This window comes from Monodelphis domestica, chromosome 1 (assembly GCF_027887165.1).
Source record: "Monodelphis domestica isolate mMonDom1 chromosome 1, mMonDom1.pri, whole genome shotgun sequence".
Classification (NCBI taxonomy): Eukaryota; Metazoa; Chordata; class Mammalia; order Didelphimorphia; family Didelphidae; genus Monodelphis; species Monodelphis domestica.
This window is the reverse complement of record NC_077227.1, coordinates 509,318,168-509,340,948: the sequence shown is the minus strand read 5'-3', so window position 1 is coordinate 509,340,948 and position 22,781 is coordinate 509,318,168. Positions and strand designations below refer to the sequence as shown.

At 43.3% G+C, this 22,781-nt stretch overlaps 3 protein-coding genes and 1 long non-coding RNA gene across 9 annotated transcripts in view; 2 read left to right on the top strand and 2 right to left on the bottom strand.

The window, feature by feature from the left end:
• Window positions 1-16,694, bottom strand: part of DBNDD2 (dysbindin domain containing 2) — a 35,456-nt gene extending 18,762 nt beyond the window's left edge. The window contains exons 1-2 of one of the 2 annotated variants that reach the window (XM_056813031.1): window positions 16,640-16,694; window positions 14,954-15,021 (exon numbers count right to left, since the gene is read on the bottom strand). In XM_056813031.1, the coding sequence (XP_056669009.1) occupies window positions 14,954-14,966 (13 nt within the window). In that variant the 5' untranslated portion in view covers window positions 14,967-15,021; window positions 16,640-16,694. Of the gene's footprint in view, window positions 1-4,290; window positions 4,426-14,953; window positions 15,022-16,639 lie in introns of those variants that run through there. The other variant, XM_007475836.3, reaches the window with a different exon arrangement.
• TP53TG5 (TP53 target 5) lies at window positions 50-10,862 on the top strand. 5 transcript variants are annotated; one of them, XM_056813027.1, is made up of 8 exons: window positions 50-206; window positions 662-733; window positions 1,118-1,248; window positions 3,002-4,747; window positions 5,363-5,447; window positions 5,609-5,675; window positions 6,425-6,548; window positions 10,405-10,862. In XM_056813027.1, the coding sequence occupies exons 1-4, from the start codon at window positions 183-185 to the stop codon at window positions 3,432-3,434; spliced, it is 660 nt and encodes a 219-aa protein (XP_056669005.1). In that variant the 5' UTR covers window positions 50-182; the 3' UTR covers window positions 3,435-4,747; window positions 5,363-5,447; window positions 5,609-5,675; window positions 6,425-6,548; window positions 10,405-10,862. The 5 variants fall into 5 exon arrangements, with proteins under 5 accessions (XP_056669005.1, XP_056669007.1, XP_056669008.1 ...); XM_056813029.1 differs by having other exon boundaries at window positions 5,609-5,774; XM_056813030.1 differs by lacking the exon at window positions 5,363-5,447 and having other exon boundaries at window positions 5,609-5,774.
• On the bottom strand, window positions 12,703-17,607 carry SYS1 (SYS1 golgi trafficking protein). Its single transcript, XM_001379563.5, has 4 exons — window positions 17,385-17,607; window positions 16,640-16,919; window positions 14,954-15,021; window positions 12,703-14,048 (listed from the first exon to the last, which is right to left on the bottom strand). Exons 2-4 carry the CDS (start codon window positions 16,799-16,801, stop codon window positions 13,808-13,810), a joined length of 471 nt encoding a protein of 156 aa, XP_001379600.2. The 5' UTR covers window positions 16,802-16,919; window positions 17,385-17,607; the 3' UTR covers window positions 12,703-13,807.
• On the top strand, window positions 17,379-22,064 carry LOC103103502 (uncharacterized). Its single transcript, XR_458614.2, has 2 exons — window positions 17,379-17,514; window positions 21,946-22,064. It is a non-coding gene; the product is annotated as an uncharacterized LOC103103502 (long non-coding RNA).
• The last annotated feature ends 717 nt before the right edge of the window (window positions 22,065-22,781 follow it).

The window sequence follows — 22,781 nt, the reverse complement described above, 5'->3', positions numbered from 1 at the left end:
ACCACAGGTGATCACAAAGTTCTATGAGGTCACAGCACTCTTATCTATGTCACAACCCACCAGCCCTAACAAGTCATTGACCTCCTCTACAGAGAGGGGAGCAGGCCAATCTTGGCTTCAAACCTAACCCATCAGACACTACTTGCTCTCCACCAAGAAGTAGCCCCTCGGTGAAACGGAGAATGAAAACCAGGCCTGTTCCCAAGGTTGGGTACCATGCAGGGCACAAGGGGCCACCAGACCTAAAAGAATCAGAGCTCAGCAGGGACCATGAAGGGTGCTGAGAAAAGTAGTGGGGAAAGTGCTACATTTGGAGTTAGGAGGCCTTGGTTTGAATATTGGTTGAGCAACTTCCAAGCTTTGTAATTTTCTGAAAGTCATTTTAACTCTCTAAGGTCATCTGTTCCCTAACCTGAAAAATGAAAGAATGGTTCTAACTGAATGTTCCCTAATCTGAAAAACGAGGAACTGGCTCTTCATTTTCCTCTTACCCCTAAATCCTATGACCCTAGAAAACATAGTACAGAGCTGCTATGTAATCTACCACTGAACCAAAACTGGGCTCTGAACTGTCACCCCATCTCATCAAAAGTCAACAAGAACGACACCATACATAGAAATTCCTCTCCTTATATTATCTCTCCAAAACTTCTTTTCCTAGGTCCAAAATACGGAGCAGTGGAAAAAGAGGTTCCGACATGGCAGGGAAGCTGAGCTAAACCAGCTGAGGACGGTAAGAGACACACATCCCATCTTTCTTTGCCCAAGCTTCAAGCCAGGAGGCTCTTCTAGAACATCTCATATTGTAGGTCCTAGAACTTGGAAAGAACCTTAGAGGGATCTAGTTCAACTCACTTGATTTGTAGAGGGAGAAACTGAGTCCCAAAGAAGGCAAATGCCTTAAAGTGTCAAAAGACACAACTTGGACCCAGGTCTCTTGATTCCAAATCTAGAATGCTTCCACTACATGATACTGCTGTCTTCTCACACTGTTTTAAACCCCAGGCTGAGCTGGCTAAATGATCAGGGATGGATGGAAAGGAGAAAGGCAGGAAATAGGAAAGGTCCAGGAAGGCTCATGGCTGTCTCTCCTAACCTTTTGTGGCCTCCTGTGTAGGTAATGAAGAACCTGTCACTCCTGAAGCTGTTGAAGAAGTCAAATCCCCGTACAATAGGTCTCCACAGTTTGGCGAAATCCTGCTGGAAACTGCTATTTCAAGTGCCCCAGATACTTCGTGTTTCCTCTAGGTGATCAAGGCTCTCACTGTGCCCTGGGAACTTAGTCTGTGGAGCGCTACACTGCCAATATTCCCAGTTCTGGGCAGCTCTAGTACCTTGGACAGCCCCAGGGTAGGAGGGTGGTGTGGAAAGAAGTGGAAGATAGCCTACTTTATTCAGAATTCAGAATTGATATCTTTCCTCCTTGAATCCTGACTCTTGCAACTTACTTTGAGCAAATCACTCAATCTCTCTGGGCTGAATTCTCAGTTCCTTCATCTGTAAAATGGGAAGGATGGGGTAGGGTTGGCCTAGTTGAATTTAAAAGTTTTTCCAGCTTTAAATCTATGATTCTGTGATCTTGGACAAGTCACATCCTCTCTTGTGGATATTCAGTAGAGAGTGTCTAAAGTATTGTTTTTTGTTCATCTTATCTTCTGCCTTAGAATCAATCTTAAGACAGAAGAACAGAAAGCACTAGACAAATTGAGGTTAAGTGACATGTCCAGGATCATACAGCTAGGAAGTCTCTGAGGCCAAATTTGAACCCAGGTCCTCCCAACTCTAGATCTGGCACTCTTATCTACCCTGCTACTTAACCACCTCTAATTTTCTCACTCCAGAATCTATAACCCTTCACATTTCCCCTACACACATCTTATCAGATGTACCCCTTCACTTTTTATTCACTCATTGAACAAATATTTATTTCCCCAGCTCCTACTGCTCCCAGAGGACAGAATCCCAACTGGCCAGCTAAAATGCTGCTGCTCCCCACTTGAGTCTAGTTGCAGTCCATTTCAGTCACCTTTTTAGCAGAAATTGTCCCAATATTGAAAAGTTTGAGTGATTTCCTTCAAGAAATTTCTCTCTCCACTCACCTCCCCATTTCTCTTCTTCCCTTGAGTAGCAGGAAACAAATTCAGAGGTAGAAGAGTTTTACAACATAGAATGTTGGAGCTAAAAAGAATCTTAGAACATGATATATTGTGACCAGAAGAGACATTAGTAACCACTTGGTCCTGCATTTTACAAAGGAGAAAACTTTAGTGCCTTGCCCAATGTTTAACATTAAATTAGTAGAGTCAACTGGGTAGCACAGTACATAAAGTGGCAGGCCTGGAGTGGGGAGGACCTGGGTTCTCTGGGCCTCAGAGTCTTCCTAGCTGTGTGATCCTGGACATGTCACTTAACCTCAATTTGTCTAGTGCTTTCTGCTCTTCTGTCTGAGTAGCAACTGGGTAGCACAGTGAATAAAGTGGCAGGCAGCCTGGATTTGGGAGGACCTGGGTTCAAATTTGACCTCAAAACACTGCCCAATTGTGTGTGACTAGGCAAATCACTTAATTCTGTTTGCCTAGCCCTTCCTGCTCTTTGTCTTAGAACTGAAATTAAGATAGACGGTAAGGAGATTCAAACAAACAAAAAGCATTAAATTAGTAGTAGAGGCAGGAGTGGAATTCAGGCCTTCTAAATCTCTGTACAATGCTCTTCTCCTCTCCACCAATACCCTTTTCACCCCTCTCCCATCTCATTCTGCTCAGCATATGTCTGTTTCTGATGACAGGAGTATCCTGTATACAGATAACATTATTCTCTATTTTGGGTCTGACCTGAGGTTGCAATCCCCCCTCTATCCCAGAGGCAGGCTAGATTAAGGTTGGGGGGAAAGAGGGTAGAAGGAGTAATAAATAGAGTTCAGCTCTAGGGCTAACTGGATCTGGCCCATTCTGTGGCTTAGACTGTACTGACCAGATCTCCACCCTTTCCACTGCTCTCCTAGGACCAGTAGAGGTACTTCCTCCCAACTAATGGAAATGGACAAAGACCCCATAGAGATTGGAGAGCTGGTAACAATGAATGAAGAGGTAGAGAAGGTGAAGGCAAAGATGGGAAAGAACAAGAGAGTGGCCAAGAAGGCAACAAGAACTAAGAGTCACTGCTCCTTCTCCACCTCCTCCTGCTGCTCCTCCAAGGTCAAAGGCACCAAGCCCTCTCACTTCATCATCTTGAAGACCTTTCCCAAACCCCTCAAAGGAACCTCCCAGAACTTAACAAAACCTTGGAAATGGTTTGAAGGTCTGCCCAAACGCATCCACATACCAGCCCCCAGATCACTCTGCCGGCCTTCTTCACTTCGCTGGGTAAAGCGCTGCTGTACCCGGTTCTGTTCTGCATCCTTGGAGCTGCCAAGGGCTTACCTTTACAAAGCATGATTCAGGCTGTTGCCTTAGTCAAAAGTCTTAGCCTTTGGCTCTCTGTGTGTTTATTGGCTGGGGGGGGGGGGGGGGGGGCCTGGGAGGCAAAGGTTAAAAATCAAAGAGCTTGAAAGGTTTTGGTAGAGATCATCTCACTGTTGGAACCAAAGGCCCATGGAGGAGGGAAAATGACTTGACCAGTCTCACAACTAACTGGCAGCAGATTAGGGGGAACTGGAACCCAGGCTTCCTAACTACACAAATATAGTGCTCATATTACTGGCGGAGAAACAGAACGATCTTGAACCTTGGGCTCAGGTTTCAATTCCTAACTTTTGGAACTTACTGATGGGCCCTGGTAATGGACAAATAAGTCAGTTAAACACTTTGAACCTTGGTTCTTATCTGTCAAATGGGGAGAATAATACATAAAGTACTACCTAGGTCACAGAGCTTATGAGGAAAAGGTTTTGTGAGCTATTGAAATCTAAGTAGTTATTATTACAAAGTACTTTCCTCAAACAGCTCTGGAGAGGAAGTGCAAGTATCATTAATCCTCACTTGAGAAAAGAGAGGACAGAGAGATTAAGTGATTTGGGATTGAGATTAAGTGACTCCAAGGCCAGCGATATTACATTACTATACGCTACTAGGGTTTTCCTTCTTGTTGTAAGCAAGCCTCTAAGTGACTCCCCACTAAGGGCTCTAATTCTGAATTGGAGCCTCTTCTCCTCTGCCTTCGAAAAGCCCAGCCCTCATCCCACCCCAGCCCACCGCTTAGCTTTGTCCCCTCCACAATAGCCCACCCTAGGGGGGTAAACTGCATCCCAGTACCCTCCCAGACAGGTGGTCTAACATCCCCTATAGAGCCTACCCGTAAGCAGCGCCCCCTAGCGACAGTGCATCCATTTAACAGGCTCTGAGCTGGCTGGTGGCGGGGACTCAGTGAGTGCGAGAGGTCAGCCCTCCCCTGCAGGAAGTGCGAGAGAAGTCACGACTGGGCAAATAAATGGCCCACATAACACAGCACGGGGTTAGAGCCATCTGGCCAAGATCCTTCTGTCCTTAGGAAAGAGGAAAAGACTGGAAGGAGGAAGAGGTGGGCAGCCCTGGAACGGGAAGCCAAGAATGCTGGGACTTCCTGGAGAGTGGAATTTATCCTGGACTAACCCAGGTCGCGCCAGCAAGTAGGGCTCATCATGATCTGGACGTCATAATTGCTTCGCTCAGGCTTCAGAACCCTCCCCCTTCCAACCTCCACCTCAAAGAAAGAGGGAACCCAGCCGCTCCCAGAGTGCTAACCTGGAGGGAGTGCTCGTTACTTTTGTATGGTAGGAGATATATCCTTACATTTACATCTCTGCCGATGTTCCATTGCTGGGAAAATCACGGCCGGCTGTGGGCTTAAAACAAGCCTCTGGCAGCTCATACAATTTGGAGAGGCTAGATTTTGAGTTGGATAGGGTCCTTAGAGATCACCACTCATTTTACAGACAGGAAAACTGAGGTCCAAAATGGAGACGTGGACCATCCAGTATCACTCAGCTGGCCAGCATCAGCCAGAATTCGAACTCATACTCTCCGTTTCGGATACCAGAGTTCTTATCCTTGACTCAAAGGGATATTTTTAGCACTACATTAAAAAGTTAGAGATAGAGCTTGTTAGATTAAATATGCAAAGAATCAGGAGACCTGGATTCTAAGTTTAGCCAGAGGAGACCTGGATTCCAAGTTTAGATAGAGATTCCTTCCTGACTAACTGTGGGCCTCAGTTTCCATAGGAATATTGGTCTATGAATATAGGTCCGTCGGATCACAGATTTTGAAAGGGAAAGAATCTAAGAAGCCACTGGTCCCACCCTCTCATTTTCCAGACGAATTCAGGGAGTGGGTGACTTGCCCATGATCACACGGGGAGTAAACAGTCATTGCTTTTTCCCTCGTAGGACTGTGGTCCAAGGGTTCCTCCTTCGATGCTTGTCTCAAGCCTCAGGGTGGAGACCCAGAGGCAGCAGTGCTCAGCCTGGACAGGTGTGTGAGCCCGGGGCGGTGAGGCTGCACACGCTGGGCAGTAGAGGGAGGGAGGAGGGAGCTAGGCGGTGGGAACTAATGGGTTGGCGCAGATAAAGCTAAGCGGGAGCAGTCTGAAGTACCGGTTCCACTGCTCCCGTTTTCCACATGGGACCCTGCAGACTGCCCTGAGAGGGGCAATGGCGCTGGGTCTCCTGCTTTCGGCGCTGCTGCTGCTGCCCTGCTTTGGTAAGGCACCCAAGATATGCTGAAGCACGCACCGCAACCCTCTGCTACACGCTCTCCGTCGAGTCCTCCACGTCTATCCTCCTGCCTCCAGCCCCCAAGGTGCGCTCTCTTCCCTCCCATGGCAAACTGACCTCCCAGGAAGCTGCGGCCGTGGCGCCTTCCCTGCCTGTTAAGCCCCTGAGCTGCGCGCTCTGCTTGCCCAGCGCAAACTGCCCAACCGCTTCTAGAGCGTGTGCGCTCTCAACCGGCCTCTTCGCCCAGACTGGCTCCGTACCCACCGCGTTTTCTCTAATTTAAGAACAGCCTTTGGCCTCCTCTAGCTTTCTTGCTTGCTCGCTCTGCCTGCCTCCTACTCCCCTAGGCTTCCTGCTCTCCATCCTCGAAACCTCCCCTCAGTCCTCGAGTCTCTTGGCTCCCTTCTTCCCAGCTGAGCCCCAATTTGCGTATTCTCTCACTGCCTGGGCCAAAATAAGCGTAAACTTTCAAGCTGGGGTAGGGTAGAGGGAAAAGGGGGACGAAGGTCCATGATGGGGGGCGGGGGAAGAAGCTGAAAGACAGGCTCGATCCGTGGTGGCTTAAAAGCGAACTTTTTCTAGGGTATAGGGGGAACAACGGGAGAACTAGGGTTTGCATATGGGAGTGAGATAAGTATTATGTTGGGGTTGGGCTGGCGGCTTTGACTCCCTATGGAGCCAGGCTAGCTCATCGCATCCCATCCCATCCTTTTCTTTCCCTACCTTCTACTCCAGGGACTTCAGTTAGGGCTCGAGATGCCCAAGTAAAATGCATTCAAGTCTACCGCGGATTCTCTGCCTGCATACTGCAGCTGGGAAACAGCATGACTGAGGCACAGGGCCTTCGAGCAGTCTGCAGGTGAGTAGGATTCATATTTCTCCCTCTGGGGGCCCCTTGTCTCACATGTCCCCCTCCCTGGCCTTGGTGTCCCTCTTAAGGGGAGACCAAGACCAAAAGGAGATGATACCTCCATTCACTCCCTCTTTTCACCTGCTTCACTAGGATGCCCTAAGGGTACTCATGGCCTCATTTCTTCCCACTAATGAGCAGCTGCTCAACCACCCACCCTCCGGGAATTAATTACCAACGGTATTTGAAAAGGGAGTTTATTTTGTTTCTTCATGAAACCACCTGAATCATCTGCTGAAATGCCAAGATACTTGACCTGCTCCCCACAGTGCCCATGCAAGCCTGACTTCCTGATGGGAGTAAAGAATATTTCTGATGAAATCTGCCATTACATTAAAGGAATTACTTTGCTAACCTTCAGAAAACCAGTGGTTTTAAAGTTTCTTTGAAGCTCCTGGTCTTTTAAGCAAGAAGCACTAGGCAGTGGCCCTGTCTGATCCAAACTGTTACCTTCTAGAATCTTATCTCTTAATTTTTGTTGAATGAGGGTTCCAATCCTGACCCTTCATAAATTCACTGGGTGACTTTTAAAGCACTTTAGGTCTATTGGAACCTCAGTTTACTCTGAAAGAATGAAGTGGTTGAACTAGGTGATCCCATTCCTAACATCCCTTTCTGCTCTATAATTCTATAACTTAATGGAAAAGATTGAGGAACAGAGGTAGATCAAGGTCACACAGTAAAAAAAAAAAAGTATTAGAGAAAGGGCTTGGGATCTCCTGCCTCCTGAGCCCAATTGGTGTTCTCTTCCTGGGAAGCCACAGATAAACAGGGAAGCCAAAATTCACCAAGTCCTACTTTGGATATTTTACCACTTCTTTAATTCTGATTTCCCCTGCAGTCCCCCTGCTGCCATCCCATCTTCTATCACAGGGAATTCTGCCTTGAAACACCAAGTCACCATGTTCTTATCCTCATGACATCTAAATGATTCACCTTGATTTGGGCCTCCCTTTCTTCCCTTTATAGTCCTACAGTTAACTGATGCAGCTAGATACATCATCTTCCCCCAACCTCCTTACCTCCCTTGTCCCCTTGTCATTCATTCTCTTTTATCCCTGGATCTCCTGAGTTCAATAGGATTTTTTCCCCATCCCCCACTCTTCTGCAGCTGATTAATACTAGAAGCCACCCAGTATCTCACTGTGTCCACTATGAATTCATATTTTTAAAATTTTTCAGCTAGGCCCTCACTGTTGCCCTGCTGCCCAGTTAATCATCTTCTTCTTCTTTGATTGACCATCCTATTCCTTCTCAGTGAGTTCTCCAGATCATCCCCTCTCTTCAAGACCTCTTATGGCAGATGCTCTTATCACCTGTTCTACTGATTGTGAACTCTTTAGTTGCCCCTACTCCACAAACACCACAGAACCCTTCTAAGATTGTTTGATAGTCTCTAAAGGTAGTCTTTCTCCTTGCTAAAACAACTTTTCTACTTATTCTTATTTCTTCTCTTGCTCTAACAAAATCTCTCTGAACTGGCTTTCCCCAGTTAATCAGGTTTTCATCTGCCTCTTCCTTTAAAAACATTCACTTGATTCTGCTATCCTCTCAAACTATAGCCTTGCATCTCTTCTTTGGATGCCAAATTCCTAAAAAGAAATATTTTGCTTCTTTCATTTCCATACAACCTATTTCAGCCATTTGCATTCTGACTTTTAGTCCCACCACTGGAATGAGGCTGCTCTCTCCAAGACTACTAACAATTTAATTTCCTGACTCCTAAATCAGGTGGCTTCTCAGTCAGCAATCTCTTTGACCTTTCTGCAGATATTGCCCATATTAACCCCTCCTAAATGAAAAATTTCTATCCATTGCTCTCACTTGGCTCTTCAGACCAAATTGTTCAGTTTCCTTTGATTAGATCATCCATCTTCTGCCCCTCTAGGCTTCTTAGGGTTCTGTCCCATGCCCTCGTCTCTCTCTACACTGGCTCTCTTTCTTGGTGTTGTCATCTGTTCCCACTAGTTCAGTTATCATCTCTACACAGATAACTCCCAAATCCATTTATTTGGCTGTTCCTGCCCCTCTAGTTTTGTAACACCAACTGGCCATCAGCTGTCTCTTTTTAGATGTCCTGCAAGCACCTGGTACTCTAGTACAACATCACCAAAAAAAGAACTAATTCTCACTATTAAATTATGCTTTTTTCAAATTTCCTTATTTCTCTTGAGAATATTGTCATCTTCCCAATCAACTAGATTTATAACCTGTGAATCAGTCCTGAATCTTCATCTACCTATTTCCCCAAAGCCAATCAATTTACCAAATCTTGTAGATGCCACAATAGCTAACATTTTTATATGGCACTGTGTGCTTTGAACTTTACAAATATCTAATTTGATCATAACAAGGATCCTAAGGTAGATGCTATTATCTTTCTTTTATAGAGGTGAAGTAACCTGCTTAAGATCACACACCTTATGCCTGATGCTGGATTTGAACTTGGGTGTTCCTGACTCATCTTCTAGTGCTCTACTACCCACCAACCTCTTTTCTCCACTTATGGACTAATACCACAGTTCAGGTCTTTTATAATCTCTCCTGGGCTACTTAATTGGCTTCTAATTAGTTTTGATTTTTAGTCTTTCCACCTTTTTAGTCATTTCTGAACAACTGCTAAAATAATCTTCCTAAAACACAGGTCTAGCCATTTCACTCCCCTCCTCAAGGAATATTCAGTGATATCCGATTTGTTCTAGCCTGGCATTTAAAGTCTTCCTAACTCAGCTCCCACCGAGACCCCCATTTTTTCTTGCTACTCTGCTTTCTACACGCCGTGTTCTAATCAAACTGGACTACTAACTGTTCCCTGTATTCAGCATTCTATCTCTAATGCTAAACTGACACATCTCCCATGCCTGGCATATATTCCTCCATCATCTCTGCCACCCAGAAATCTTCTCTTCCAAAAAGACTAAGCTCTGGTTCCATCTAAGGGAATCCCCCCCTCACCAATCAACTGGAAATTGACAAGGAAGCAACCATGATGATGAAGGAACTGAGAATAGTTAGCCTGGGGAAGAAACTCATTCAGAACATGATTTTAACTATTTGAAAGGCTGTCATGTTAAAGAGAGATGAGACTTGTTCTTTTTGGCCCCAAGGGCAGAACTAAGTTGCAAAAGGTAGAAGTTGCTGGGGCAAATTTAGGCTTTTCCATAAGGGGGAAACTTAATTAGAGGTCTCTAAAAGTGCAGTGAGGGAGGGAAATAAGCTCCTGGTCTGGCTCTAAGCTCACTGGATGAGAGATGGGAGGATCCTGGATTCAGATGTGGCTTGACACTTCCTAGCTATGACTCCCCAAGTCACTTAACCCCCATTGCCTAGTCCTTACCACTACTCTGCTTTGGAACCAATAAAGAGTATTGATTCTAAGAGGGAAGGGAAGGGTTTTCAAATTTAAAAAAAAAATGGATTAGGAGTTGGAGGGGGGCATTCCCCCATACTGGAGACCTTTAAGTAAAAGCTTTCTGGAAAATGTTATCAAAGAGATTCTTTTTAGGGTATTGGTAAAACCAGTCAACTGATGCTGAAATTCTGGGGTGATTCCTTGTTCTGTAATTGTTGTCAATCTCTTTAATTAACCTTGTACCACATTTATTTGTGTACATCAGATTCCACTAACAACACTATCCCTGGTAGAATGTAAGCTCACTGAGGAAGGGAATTTTGGTTTTGTCTTTGTATTCAGCACTTAACTCAGTGTTCTTACACTGAAAATGCTTGTCATAAGGCTTTTTTTTTTTTAATTAAAGTATAAAAGGCCCTGAAAGACTATCTCTTTTTGTTGTTTGGACTGTAGGTACTGGGAAGAGTTTCATGCTTGTGCCCTGACTACCCTCCAGGACTGTGAAGAGGAAGCTACCTTAATTTGGGAGACATTAAAAAAGGAATCGAAGGATCTCCACTTCCCTGGGAGCTTATTTGACCTATGCAGCCCCAAGGGTTCTGGTGGACCAGGCCCTTTGTACCTACTACCTTGGCACCTTCTGGGCACTGCTCTGCTCCTGGTCTGGCTCTAAGCAAGCCTAGGCTAATGCATGGAACCTGCCACCCTGAGCCAAACCTCCTGTCCAAAGGAGAAGAGGCCCTTTACTGCCTTGTCCTATGTCACTTGATCTAATGACTAATCCTAACAGGCAAAAGTGTGCTAATACCCACAGGTTTCTGGCCTAGGTAGCACCCCACCTTCCCACAATAAATCCTGAGATAAGAATCTCAATATATCCTTTGCAATTAAAAACCTTCCTGTCTCTTCAACCATGTGGGAGTCTTGCATTTTATGAAATTTGCTATGTATTAGTAAGCCTTCCTTAGAAAGTCAGTTTGGAAGGAAAAGGAAACCAGACCCATCAGTTGATATTTTAGAAATTCTGTGAATTCTCAGTATTCATTAAGATATTCCTGCTATATGAGGTCCTAATAATATTAGCTTACTTTTAAATAGCTCTTTTGTAGAGGAAATAGTTGCCTTAGCAGATTGAAAGCCAGTCCTGGATGACAGGTCCTGGTTCAAATTTGGCCTCAGACACTTAATAGTTATGTAACCCTGAGCAAGTCATTTAACCCCAATTGCCTATTTCTTAACCACTCTTCTGCCTTACATACTTAGTATCAACTCTAAGAAAGAGGGTATGGGTTTTTAAAAAAAAAGACAAAAGTTTAAAATAATATCATTTTCCTTACTGGTGTCATTTGAACTAAGTGTAAGTATTGTCCCCCATTTTACAGATGAAGAAACGGGACCTAGGAGGGCAATTTGCCCAAATCACACACTGCAGTAAGCAGCAGAACCCAGGGGCCTGTAACTAGTATTCTTCCCAACATACTACTCCTCAAATCCACAATATTAAAAGCCAGCATTGGCATGACAAGTTGTGTAAATAGGGCTTTAAGCTTTGAAGAACTTTTTTCATGTGAGGCCTGTGAGAAAGGAATTTCAGGGACCTCTATGACTAAGTTACTTACTGTTCTACTATACTAGGAATCATTCCTCAAATCAAATGAAGCAAAGGGGGAAAAGGGTGCCCTTCTGAGCTCTCACTAGCCTAAGGGTCACTGGGTCATTTTATAAGATGCAGAGACTTAACCAGGGCAAGAAAATTTGGGTTTTTGTCTTCTGGGAAAAATGTGGAGAGAATTCATGCATTAAGTAGGGAGTTGGGCCCCTTCCAAGACACAGAAAATCTTTGGCTCAATGCCTCTTCCCCTTAAAGATTTTAGCCTTAATAAAGTCACTTTTACATCTCCTTATATGGCAAAATATTACCTTTTAGATTTCCTCTCCTAGTCCAACCTTTACCCTTTCCCAGTGTCTTTCCACCTGATAATTTGCCTTCTTAAATTTGAACCCAGTCAGTTTTTAAACTTCCTTTACTATGCTAAAATCCAGAGCAGCATGAGAAATCCAGTGACTTCTTAAATCAACTTTCCCTTACCAGCCCTGGTCTTTGGGGCAGATTCCTGGTTCACACCTCCTCTCCACAAAGAATTGCTATAACTCAGCACCAAAAGTAGGTGCCAGGCAAATGTGGAACAGAACAAAGGCCTTACCACCTTGTTAACTGGGCTAGGAAATGATCAGATGTTGGGGACACATCTCTCAATTTGGATCCTAAGGCAGTTTCCTTAAAGCCTGGAGGATTGGGAGTGGGATAGGAGAATATGATGGACTTTGATGGTATTAGTAGGAAAGGGGGACAGCTAGGTGGCTCTGTGGATAGAAAGTCAGGTCTGGAGACAGGAGGTCCTAGATTCAAATTTAGCCTCAGACACTTCCAGACTGTGACCTGGGCAAGTCACTTGACTCCCATTGTCTAGCCCTTACCACACTTCTAAGAGCCAATACTCAGTACCAATTCTAAGATAGAAGGTAAGAATTTAAAAAAAAATAGCAGAGGAAAGGAATATCCAAATCTTGAGATATTAGAGCAGGACAATAACTTCAAGACATTGAGATCAACCTCATTTTACAGATGAAGGAACCAAGGTTCGGAAAGGGGAAGTTACTGCCTCAAAATCACAGTTAGCTGCTGACTAAGCTAGGACTAGAAGCACAGTTTCCTGATGCCTAGTTCAGCACTCTCTACACCAAAGCACATTGGTTCTCTACACATTTATTAATAACTCTTATAGCACTTTAAGGTTTTACAAAATCCAGTCATCACAACAACTCAGGGAGTCAGGTTGGGCCAGTATTTATCTCTGTTTTACAAATAAGGAAACTGTGACTTACAACAGGGCAAGAGAAAGACCAATGTTCACATGGCTAGTGAGTGTCCAAACGAGGACAGAACCTTTTCCTGACTAGTTCTCAGACTGTTTCTACTCTACCATCCTGCTCTGCTAGTATGATAGAAAGGTTGCACCTGGAACCCAAGAAGGAAAACAAGAAACCTGTACCTTTGTGACATTTCCTAAGAGCTTATCAGAGTGACACAGAGTCAGCACAGGGGGAATTGGAAAATAATGTATATATGTACAAAGGAAGTCGAGGAACTATCATATACTCCAACAGGAAATCACTCCCCAAAAGAGCACCTCATCACTGAAACCCTACATCTCTCTCCTCCCAGTCACTCACCCCTGGCTGGTAAGGAATAAACCCTGGATGGCTGGAACATTAGGCTTGTCCCACAACTGAGAAACTTTGTAAGAAGGAGGGAATAACTGTCAATTTATGATCCCTAGGGCCACCATAGGATAGACAAAGGGGAGCCAATGAAAATATGTGTTTCAGGGTAGAAGGCTTTGGGTATCACTAGCATTCAGTGCCTCTATCAACCTTGTTACCCCATTTATAACCTCCCCAATTCACAGAAATAGGTATTTCCCCAAACTAAACTTCTTTGGTCCAACAAAATTAGAGAAGTTATAGCTATCCCAAGTAGGCAGGGTGGATAACCAGGAAGGTGATTTGCTCCAATCAGAATTTCTTGATTTTTTTCTTTAAAAAATAGTGGAAAAAGTGAGATGTCTCCAATTTTTGCTTCCTCCTTTCATTCTGCCCTTGGCCATGGGAAAGGTCCTCTTCCTGATGCATTTCTTCCCTGCAGACACCACTGCCTCAGCTTATGCTAATCATCCACTCCCAGCTGACTGGTGGAGCCTGCTTCTTTCCCACCAAAGTCAACTTCACACTGGCCAAGTCCCTCAGTTCAAGCAAAAAGACCTGGAGGGTATGAAGGGCCCCAGAAGCCAATCTCCTAGACATTAGATTTGGGTGTAGAGTTCAGGGGGATCTCCTTAAGCTCCGTCCTCATACAGAGGTACTCCCCAATCACAGCCATCAAGGCAATACACACAGCATGCACCAGCCACCAGGTCATCGATGAGGGGAAATGGGAACTGTAGATCCAGCATCCCAAGAGGTGGAAGAAATGGACTGTGACAGTGAAGTCCAAACACTGTTTTCCTCGACGGATGAAGTATAACAAACCAAGGGCACTGTAATGGAGGACAAAATGAGGAGAGATCATTGGGTTGGCCTTACTTTGAGTGTTAGCATATGGTAATTTGAAGGGAACTTATCTGAAAGGTCACTCACTTATTGGCCTGAATGAAGTACAACAGGTGTAAGGACAGGAAATGGGCAAACAATACAAAAAAACTTAAAAATTTTGAGATCGTAAAATCAAGGATGCCACGCAGAGAAAAAGGTTAAGTCACATATTCATAAAAAAATTGAAGAAGCTATGAGGAAACCCAGAACAGAGAATGTCAGAGAAGGAAGTAACTTTGGATACTAAATAACCTAACTTTGCCATTTTAGGTATGAAGTCCCAGAGGACCAGAGAGAAGTGACTTGCCCAGGGTCATAGGAGAAAGTTGTAACAGTGTAAATATCTAAAAATCTAGGTATCTTGGGTCTTAGCTCAATGGTTTTATAACTGGCAAAAAGATATAGATGTGAACATTACAGTTATATCAGTTACTTTTCTACGGACACTAGAAATGGGGTAGACACCTAAATAAACCCACTTTCTTTCACCATTTCCTTGAAAGTTTTTGTTCCTTCATTTTTCAGTTGTATCTGACTCTTTGCGAACCCATTTAGGGTTTTCTTGGCAAAGATATTGAAGTAGTTTGCCATTTTCTTCTCCAGCTCATGATGATTATACATGATGAAACTGAGGCAAATAGGGTTAAGTCACTCGTCCAGAGTCACACAGCTAGATTTAAACTCAGTTCTTCCTGACTACAGTCCCAGAACTCTATCCACTATACCATCTAGCTGCTCCAGAAAGGAGTACTCATATCAAGTCAGAATTTGAGGGGTTATAGCCTCATATTTGGCCATAAGTAAACTTTGTCTTGAGAACTCAGTAGACTATGAGGTTGGAGATACTCACCAGGTAAGAGCATTAAGAACAAAAGCCATCATGGAAAGACGGCCAGGAGGAGTAGAGAAGCCCAGGATCTGAAGAAGAACAAAAAAGGAAGAAATCACAAATGACTGGAATGACATTGAATGTGAAGATGATTTTTCAATAAGGGCCTGGATCAGAGGCTCCAGCAAGATGATGATAATTATGCAAATAACAGCTGAGATTTACATAGTATTTTAAAATTATTCATACATATACCCACACAACTTCATTTGAGGAACAAATGAAATGTTACTACATGTATACTCATCTTTGAAGTGAGGAAACTGAGGCTCAAAAAGATTAGTAAGTCACAGCTACCAAAGAAAAAATCAGAATGCATCACCAAATTAAAAGCTGGGTGGGTAGATGTTTCTGGGATTCAAGTACCTTTTCATTCAGATAAAGGTAAGAAATTAAATCCTGAGGCTATATGAGTCAATCTATAACCTAATGGTAGATCCTGGCCCAGGCTTTACCACCAAGAAAGGTCTCCCTCCCTTTGACCTATATCACTAGAGTCACCTTTCTGGATCTTCCCTTCTTTGAAGACAGCATACTGTGTACTTTTCTTATATGTTTATTACACTCTTCCTTTTATATATATTATACTTATCAGTTTGTCTTAGCTTATCCTACCCCTCCTCTTCCCCACCCCATGGAAAGCTCTTTTAAGGCAGAGACTGGTCCTTAGTTTATCTGAATGAATCACAATTCCCATTTCTATAACAATGACTGAGCAATAGTTTACAAAGTGGTTTCCTTTCAACACTCTCTCCAGTGAGTTAAGAAAGTACAATTATCTCCCTTATATAGGAAAGAAACTATCTCTGAAAGGTGTTTCAAAATTTTTCATCTTTTCAAAATTACACATCTAGTAAGTGGCAGAGAGCTAAGGCTTCAACTTAGGTATCTTGACTTCCAGTCCAGTATTCTTGCTATAACTACCACTATATAACTACTATATAACTAAGGTCTCAGCCTGAGACCTTAATTCTCCTGCCTCAATCTTTGCTTTGCCTAGAATAGCTTCTACCTTCCATTCCTCCCTCCTTCCACCTGTCAAATTCCTAACCATCCTTTAAAATCCAAGTCAAAGACCATTTCTAGGAAGTCTACCCTGATTCCCCTAATTAAGTAACACTCTTCTCCTTTAAAAATCAAATACTACTTTGTTTCACTCTTGCTAATTATTTATCATGTAACAAATTACATGATGATTAGCATCTATGTGTCAAATTGCTCTACAATATTATAAATTCCAGGAGGGCAAGGAACTTGTCTTATCTCCACTTTGTAGCTTTATGTAAGCACAAATATCTGCCGTTAAGTACTTAATGGTTAACAAATCAATGGGTGACTGTCCCATGGTTGAACGAGCTGAGCAGTGACCAGGTGGAACACTGTGTGAGATGCCTGAATGAGGAAACTGAATGAAAGACTGAATGACTGCCCAGTCATTAGGGTGACTAAGTGGGTGACTGGCTGACCAGGTGGCTAGACTGGCTGGGTGGGTGAGTGGGTGACTGAATAACTAGGCAAAAGCATAGCCATTGAATGAATGAAATTGATTGTTAATGAAGAAGTGACTGAATGAACATGTTGGAGAGATGCTGAATGGAGACCCTCCCTCACCTCAGAGTTGAACATCTGGTCCCCAAGGGCCCTTACCTCCGGGCTGAATATCTGGTCCAGAGAGGGGCTGCTCTGCACCAGGCTGTCCACCAAGGCCAACCACAGACCGAGGGAGCCATAGTAGACATTCTGCATGAGGACGATCTGGGAGATAATCAGGATGGGGTCCCACACATAGCTACGGAACTGGCCAGCCATGGCCAGGGCTCCGGGCCTCTGGCCTCCAGTTTCAGCACCGCCGTTGCCTCCTTCCCCGAGCAGTCTCCACGTGTGTCCAAGCCATGGGAAGGGGAAGAGGGGAGGTCTGGGGCGGGGCCTGCGGGGTCGGGGTCCAAGGTGCAGTCAGCAGGCAGGGAAAACTTCGATAACCAAGGCAACCCAGATCCCCGACCCATCCTCCACCCTCCTCTCAACACCTGGTCAGCCCGGGGAAGGGGAGAACGCATTTTTCGTGGGGAAGGGCGGAAAGCAGGGAAGTTGGAGTGAATGAGGCCACAACAAGCAAACTGCAGGGCTAAGGCGCTACTGAGTCTCTATGGCAACCCCCCCCCCCCTCGTTCCATCTTCCAACAGCCTGAACACTGGGGAGCAGGTGGAGGGTGTGGACAATCCCATTTCCATGGTAACCACACCTCCCTCCATGGGGGCGGAGAGGGAAAAAGAAGTAGAACGGACGAGCCCATTCCCGGCGGGGGGAGGGGGACCCTGAGAGGTCAGACTGTCCCATTATATAAAGTCAGATAGGGCCTTGAACCTCCGCACCAGCCTGAGGTTCACTCACCCGGCTACGGACTGTGAGGCCGGTAACTCGGTCCGGTCTCACCACGTAGCCTTTCGAGCGGCGTGGACAGCTGGAACCATGGTGGTGATGGTGGCTTCTAGAGCGCCGCGACTCCTCCGGGTCAGTCCCGGTAAGGGAAGGAATCTAGCGCTTCCGGGGACACGGTAGGGGGCGGGGAGGAGGAGAAAAAAAAAAAAAGCTGAGAAATTCGGCCTTGCGCAGGCGTACTAGGAATGGTGAGAAAGGTGGGGCGGGGCGGAGGAGAGCCGGGAGAGCGTCTGAGTTATTGCACATGCGCATTAAGTAAATGGAAGAAAAAAACGGAAATGGAGCTTTTGCTCAGTGGATCGTGTGTGCCCTCTGGTGGTCATTTGTTTAAATGTGTTGGGAAATGAAGAAGAGCTGTAGGTGGGAAGGAGGGTGGAGTCCTGCGTAAAATGGAGAAGCCAAACTGGGAAATTCCCTGGCTAGAGTGTCTTTGGTGTGAATCTACTTTCTTTTTAGCCTGTCTTTGGACACAGGGCTGACAATATTGCTTTGTGTATCTAGTACAATTAAAAATTTAAAACTTTAAGTACCTCAAAGGGTTTTTTAGAACTGCCTACCCTTTGATCCAGCCATACCACTGCTAGGTTTGTACCCCAAAGAGACAATAAGGAAAAAGACTTATATAAAAATATGTATAGCCATACTCTCTGTGGTGGCAAAAAATTGGAAAACAAAGGGGTGTCTATCAATTAGGGAATAGCTAAACAAATTGTGGTATATGATGGTGATGGAATACTATTATGCTGAAAGATATGATGAACTGGAAAATTTCTACATGAACTGGGAGAACCTCAGTGAACTTATGTGGAGTGAAATAAGCAGACCCAGGAGAACATTGTACACAGACTGAAACACTGTGGCACAATAAAATATAATAGACTTTGCTACTAATAGCAATGCAAAATGATCCAGGACAATCCAGAGGGACTTATGAGAAAGAAAGATATCCACATCCAGAGAAAAAACTGTGGGAGCAGAAACACTGAAAAATAAAATGTTATCCATCACGTGGTTTTATGGGGGATATGATTAGGGTTTTGATGTTAAAAGATTTGCAAATATGAATAACATGGAAATAGGTTCTGAACAATGTTACATGTATAACCAAGTGGAACTACTTGTCAGCTCAGGGAGGGGGGAGACAAGAGGGGTGGGAAAAATCATGAATCGTGTAACCAGGGAAAAATATTTTAAATAAATATTCCCAGATGTTTCACACACATACAAAAACTTTAAGCACCTACTGTATAGGAGGGGGTCTTTGATGAGTTCAGGGCAATAACATTGACCTTGTCCTCAGTTCACAATAAATTAGTAATACTAATTCCCTTTTATTTAGGATTTATAAAGGGCAGTCTTCAAAATACCATTTTTTAAAAACCCTTACCTTCCATTCAGTTCTAAGGCAGAAGAGTGGTAAGGGCGAGGCAATCAATTCACTGAACTATCCAGCTGCCACCCAAAATACAATATTTTTGAGAAATACAATAAGTACCAACTTTGTACATTGAAAAGCCATTGGCTGTAGAGACTACCAACAATGAACAAAGTAAGCTCCTAGAGTTAGAAGCTCTGAGATTTGCTGTGGTTCCTCTGGTGAGAGTGCTTTCCCAAATCTCAACCCCTTTCTAGGATTACTTTGTAAATCACCTGGTCTTAGAAACTACTGTCCCACAACCTTACAACCTTAAAAGAAGTTGTATCTATTCTGCCCTGGGTCATTAAACCATTTGAGAAACCATCTAGACATAGTCCATGGTTTTTTTAGATGCTGTGCCTTTCACTTGCTAGATCACCAGACTAAGGTTTCAAATGTAAGATAAAAAAAAAAACAGGACATATTTGTATTGTGTAGCTTCTTATAGATGTTCATCATCCCCCTTTATCTTGAGATAAAGCAAAGGAACTGCCATTGTATGAATTCAGTGTTGTTCCTAGGGACCCTCCTGACGGGAATTCTGATCCAGCTTCTGTGGGATCCACCCTGTTCTGTTGGAGGGTAGGAAATCCAGTTTATCATGATATGTTATAGCATACTAGAGGTGGGATTCATAATCCACAAATAGTTCCTGTGGTCAGACATTGTGCTAAATACACTTATTTTTTTTTTTACTCATAATTTCTGTCTTAGTGACAACTCTAAGACAGAAGGGGCAAGGGTTAGGCAAACAGGGTTAAGTGATTTGCCTGGGGTCACCCTGCTAGGTAGCATCTGAGGCTAAATTTGAACCCAGGTCCTCCTGACTACAGGCCTAGCATTTTATCTACTGTGCTATTTAGCTGCCCCTATTGTGCTAAACTCTTTACAAAGGTTATCTTATTTGAGAATATATATATGTATATATATAATATACATGTCTATATATTTTACATATATATGAGTATGAGAGAAAGAGAGAAGATCTTACAATGATCATGTAAGATAGATATTATTATTATCCTCATTTTACACTTGAGGAAACCCAGGCAGGCAATGGTTAAGTGATTTGCCCAGAGTGACATAGCTAATAAGTATCAGAGGTTAAATTTGCACTCAGGTCTTCCTGACTTCAGATCCAGGGCTTGCGTCACTTCACCCATAATAAATTCCTAATTTATTAATTAGACTAATAAATCAAATAAGTAAATTAGACTAATAAATTCCCACCTCCACCACTATCACCCCTTATTTCTGATATTCAGAATTGGCGAAAAATACTTTCTCCCTACTACCACTCCTCAACTCATACTCATCTACCTAAATACTATTCTTTCACAGTTCTTATCTTCCTTCAAACCTCCCCTTCCATTGTGCCCTCTGGAAACCACACCTCATTCTTAACAAGTTCCCTCTCATCCTAGACACTCTCATCTACTCACATCTTACATCTCACATTCTTTCCATCTGCTTTCACTCAAAGAAATCTGTGTCAGGCTCCCTTCTAAGTGAATTGTCATCTTTTCTAATATAGTTGGTTGCTCATTTCTCTCATGCTCCCAATACAATAAGCTGGGAGGAAAATAGGCACCTCTTGTTCATCACTGCCTCTTCTTTGGATCTTTCTTTTGCTTCTTTCACTTAGTAGCCTGCCCTCTTTTGAGGTTCATTCCATTGGCTTCTGTCACTCAATCCCAATCCTCATTGTTGTCATTACTGACATCCAAGTCATTCTCCCTATTTTCTGAAGTTGGTGCAGTGGATAGAGAGATAGACTAAGTCAGGAAGACTTAGTTCAAATTTCAAGTCAAATGCTTAACTGTGTGCCTCTGGGAAAATCAGTTAACCTTCCTAATCTAATTTTCCCATCTTTAAAATGAGGATAATAATAATACCTGAGGAAAAAATGAGATAGTCTTTATAAAGTACATTGAAAACTTTAAAGCCATATATACTACATATGCCATATGTAGTATATATATATATAAAATATGTATTATATACATATTCACTATTATTATTACCCATGATTAGTTCACAATGCTCCTGTCAGTCCCTACCCATACCTCACACTTTGGTCATCTGATCTCTTAGTTCATCACCTAAATTTTCTTGACCTAAATTTTCATCCTACCTCAGCCAGGCATAGGGGGGATGACATCTTAGAATTCACTATCACTAATAATTGCCTCCTCAAAAATAAGGACAATAAGGGGACAGCTGGGTGGTTCAGTGTGTTGAGAGTCAAGCTTAGAGCCTGGAAATCTTGGGTTCAAATTTAACTCAGACACTTCCTACCTGTATAACTCTAGACAAGTCAATCCCCATTGCCTCACCCTTACCACTCTTCTGCCTTGGAACCAATACACAGTATTGATTCTAAGAGGGAAAGTAAGGGTTTGAAAAAATAATGACAATAGTAAAAGAAATGTGGACTACTTTTGGGATCTCATTGGTATAGGAAATTCCCTCTACCAATATAAATCAGAAACTAATCTGCCCAGGGTCACATACCCACAATATATCAAAGGTGAGACTTAAATCCAGGTCTACCTGAATGGCTACCAGGTTAGATTTCCATCCATTATAGAACACTGCCAATATAATGGTAATAATGGCAGTTTGCCATCTAATGCCCAGTGGACTTACGCGTCGGCTATGGGGGGTGGGGGGGGGGAGGAAAAGAAAATGATCTATGTCTTTAACGAATAATGCTTGGAAATGACAAAATAAAATATATTAAAAAAAAAATAATGGCAGTTTGCAATTCTATTGTTCTTTAATATTTAAAAGTATTTTAGATGATCTCATTTGATCCTAAATTATAAAATTCCCAGCTGATCTCTACTTTCAGTTCTTCCATTTTTCCCTTTGCTTTCTATTTCCTAAACCTGTGCTTCTTATAATATCTAGTACATCAATCCTCCTGTGACCTCATTTTCATCCCATCATAATCTCCATCACATGATGACCAGTTCAACTAAAAACTAGCCTCTTCTTTGGAATCTCTTATCCCTTTGTCCTGCTACCACAAACACCTAGATAAATTCTAACCCCTAGTTAACCTTACCATTCTCTCTCTCTGCTCCTACTCAGGTGCTGCTGAATGCCATTGAAAGAAGTCACACAACCCTGCTGACTGGGTCTATTGCATTTTTATGTTATCTAATCTCAGCCAGGTCTTCACTGCTGATTAAAAGCCCTTTTGCACACCCCTACTGAGTCCTCATTGCCCCTCAAAAATCTCTGTGTTCTCCTCAAACTGGCTTTGTCATACCATTCATAGGGAGAGCTCCAAACCTTTCCCCTCCCTTCTTAAGACATTTATACCAAAAAAATTGGAAAATGAGGGGATGCCCTTTGATTGGGGAATGGCTGAACAAATTGTGGTATCTGATAGTGCTCAAAGGAATAATGAACTGAAGGAATTCCATGTGAACTGGAACAACCTCCAGGAAGTGATGCAGAGCAAAAGGAACAGAACCAGGAGGACATTATACACAGAGACTGATACACTGTGGTACAATTGAATGTAATGGACTTCTCCATTAGTGGCAATGCAGTGATCCTGAACAACCCAGAGGGATCTATGAGAAAGAAAACTATCCACATTCAGAGGAAGAACTGTGGGAGTAGAAACACAAAAGAAAACCAACTGCTTGATCACATGGATCGATGGGGATATGATTGGGGATATAGACTCTAAAGGATCACCCTGGTGCAATTATCAATAATTATCAATAAGAGTGGAAATAGGTCTTGAACAATGACACATGTAAAACCCAGTGGAATTGCACATTGGCTGCAGGGTAAGGGGAGGGAAAGAACATGAATCATGGAACCATGGAAAAATATTCTAAATTAATTAATTAAATAAAAATTTTCAATAAAAAAAGACATTTATGCCAACCCTTGCCCCCACTGCAGCAGAA